The following is a 2,762-nucleotide window of genomic DNA, read 5'->3' on the forward strand; positions in this document are numbered from 1 at the left end:
AATGCGCTTGGCGAGTTCAATGAGATCATAATCCGATGTGATAGGCTTCACGAGATCCATAATAATTTTTTTTGAGAAAGTATATGACATGCCATATAGAATCTCAACGATGTCTGAAACACAACTTTCCGACTAATACCTTTACCAGAGCTCCTCAAGAGTGATCCGAAGATTAAATTCTCCTCTGGCAAGCGCGTGCCTTTCGTTATCGATCTTAACCAAGATAATACCAAAACGGTGTTATTACTATCGATGCTACATCCCAGCTTAATGGAAGTGAAGGATTCGCTTCGCTTCGCGATGCCTACTATCGTGTCATTTAGCAGTTTGTATGAAAGTATGGTACGAAATTGCATAAAAATACCAAAAACATGGCAATACAAATCGCAAATATATCAAAAAATGAAACCATGATATGATTAGCAACAAAGTATGGTTTGAAATCGATTACGCAGACCGAAAATGGTGCTACAATGCTTAAAAGATATGTTTTCCTCCCCAGCGCCCACGTGTACCAAACTCACACATGAAGTACTTTTGGATATTCGAGCCTCGTTTGGGTCATTTGATATGAGCTTATCATCTGTAACACTTGCAGAGGTAATCGGTTAAGTCACTTGAGTCGAGCAAAGTAGTTCGGATTTACCTTTCTGCTGGCTAACTTCCAGCAAAACAAACAAAGCACAAGCACACTTTTGCATTAACCATGGTTGCCGGTGCCCTTCAATTGGGTTTGTCTGTATTAGTGATTGCTCCCAATCCAATGACTTTCGCATGAACACTTCTCAAGCTTTTCAGTCGCTGCAACCGGTGACACAGATATGTTTGTTTTTAATGTTCAAATGCATTTGATGATGTAAGGCGGCCGCACTCTTTTTGTATCGTGTTGCTTTTCAGCATTCTAGCGGTACACTTCAGAGCAATAAAATGCATTGCTTTAATGGGTCCGTGTCAGATCATAAAAGTCACGAGGTAACATCTGCTGAGCGCTCATGCATTACGGAGTTCATTCCTATCTCTCATAGTGTTTCAGGCGCTTTTGATGTTGGCAGTTTTCGCGTTCAAGGGTCTCAAAGTGTTGCCCTCTTTTTAGCTTCTAATGTGTAAAGATTAGGCAATAAATATTACTGGAAATTTTACCTAGTGGATACGTAGTCTACGTTTACAGCTACCCATGGTTAATATGATAAACGTGAGGACCTGGCTAAGAACATACGCTATGAAGTATAAGTACTTATAAAAACTGATGAGTGTTTGAAACAGGCAGAGGAGTTGATGTAGCAATTGTAAGAGAGGGTTGGGGGGAGTAACGCTCGGTGGAAAGATTTAAAAATCCAAATACCCAGTACCACTCTCCATCTATGACCGACTCCAATAACCACTCTAGGACAGATGAATCAATTTACATGTCGAACTGTGAGCGGCAAAATCCATCTTAGTAAAAGTAAATTGTGAGGAGAAATTCGAGAACATCGCTAGAAAGGATAAAGTGCACTCTTTTCACCCAACATCTTTGGTGCTTCACTCATTTCGGTGTGTGCTTTCGCCTTTTTCGAGTTGTTAACAATCTGAAGCGAGCATCTTGTCTCTCATGTAAACGATACCCTCCCAAAACCGGTGGCATTACGGCTCAGGTGCACCGAGGTGATCACTCATCAAAGGCAGTTTAAACCATTCTTCCGCCTTGCAAATAAATTCAAAGCCAGGTCTGGTCGCCGTTACGAAATCCACGCCTTCTTCGCGCACGTAAATGCCCTCGTATACTGTCACGTGCAGCGCAAATAGTGCGCTCACATGTTGGGTTTTATGCGCCAGGAATGTATGCCTACCACGAGGACCCAACCTCCGTCGTCGTTGCAAATGATCACGCACCAATTACGTAGGTCACGATTTTTGCATCCAGAGTAGTAATATCCAGAACATTACGCCGGCAGTTTTTTTCCTTCCCGTAATTTACCACCACGAACAATCCTGGAACCTGCTTTCGGGCCAGGTGCTATTTTGGTGACGTAACCTCTCGACCACCTGAGAGCGAAAGCAACGTCTTTTCGATCTTAGGGTAGTTTCAGAACTGCTCGAGTCGAGCCTCGACCTGGTTTCGTCTGAATTTCAGAGTTAATTTATTTTTCTAAAAAATGTTAAGACCCTATGTATATAGATAGATATACATAACTAATACCCTGTCGAACGAACTAACTTTTAAAAAATACAAGGGCACACCGATCGAAGAAGTATATGCTTCTGATCCTGGGTATTGTCGATGCATGCACAACAAACCCAGTCTCAATATTACTGAGAATATCAAAATCTTCCTTCACTCCAAGTTTCCTAGCAATGATAATTCGTATATGATGAGTTGGGGCAAGTTCAAGGGGAAGACGCTTAAGCAAATTGGTCGCACCGATATTAATTATATTGATTGGCTTCGTAAGAACCCATTCGTAATTGAGAAATGTTCTAAACTACTTAACGAACTTAATTAAGCGACAACAAATATTTTTTTTGCCTATGGCAGGAATTACTAAACACATTCTAACTAAGCCGTAGTAAAATCGATCACTTCATCTGTGAGGCGATCCATCGTTAGTTCCTGCTCACTCACAACCACAAATGCTGGCAACCAGCATTTGTGCCTTGGATCTGAATGGCCTGCGGAACATCACGTTCGGTTAGATGACTCACATCAGTAATTACAACACGGTTCGTTAGCGACCATGTCTGATAGTCAAGCAGTCCATTCACAAGCTCAGGAGTCAGATCAC

General features: G+C 41.7%; 1 protein-coding gene across 1 annotated transcript; it reads right to left on the reverse strand.

Annotated features, from left to right (window-relative positions):
- Positions 1 to 1,623: 1,623 nt before the first annotated feature.
- Positions 1,624 to 1,899, reverse strand: PHALS_05372 (uncharacterized protein; the record flags this gene model as incomplete). Its single annotated transcript, XM_024722935.1, has 2 exons — positions 1,624 to 1,825; positions 1,889 to 1,899. 2 exons carry the CDS (start codon positions 1,897 to 1,899, stop codon positions 1,624 to 1,626), a joined length of 213 nt encoding a protein of 70 aa, XP_024573962.1.
- Between the last annotated feature and the right edge of the window lie 863 nt (positions 1,900 to 2,762).

This window comes from Plasmopara halstedii (genome assembly GCF_900000015.1).
Source record: "Plasmopara halstedii genome assembly, contig: Scaffold_289, whole genome shotgun sequence".
Lineage (NCBI taxonomy): Eukaryota > Oomycota > Peronosporomycetes > Peronosporales > Peronosporaceae > Plasmopara > Plasmopara halstedii.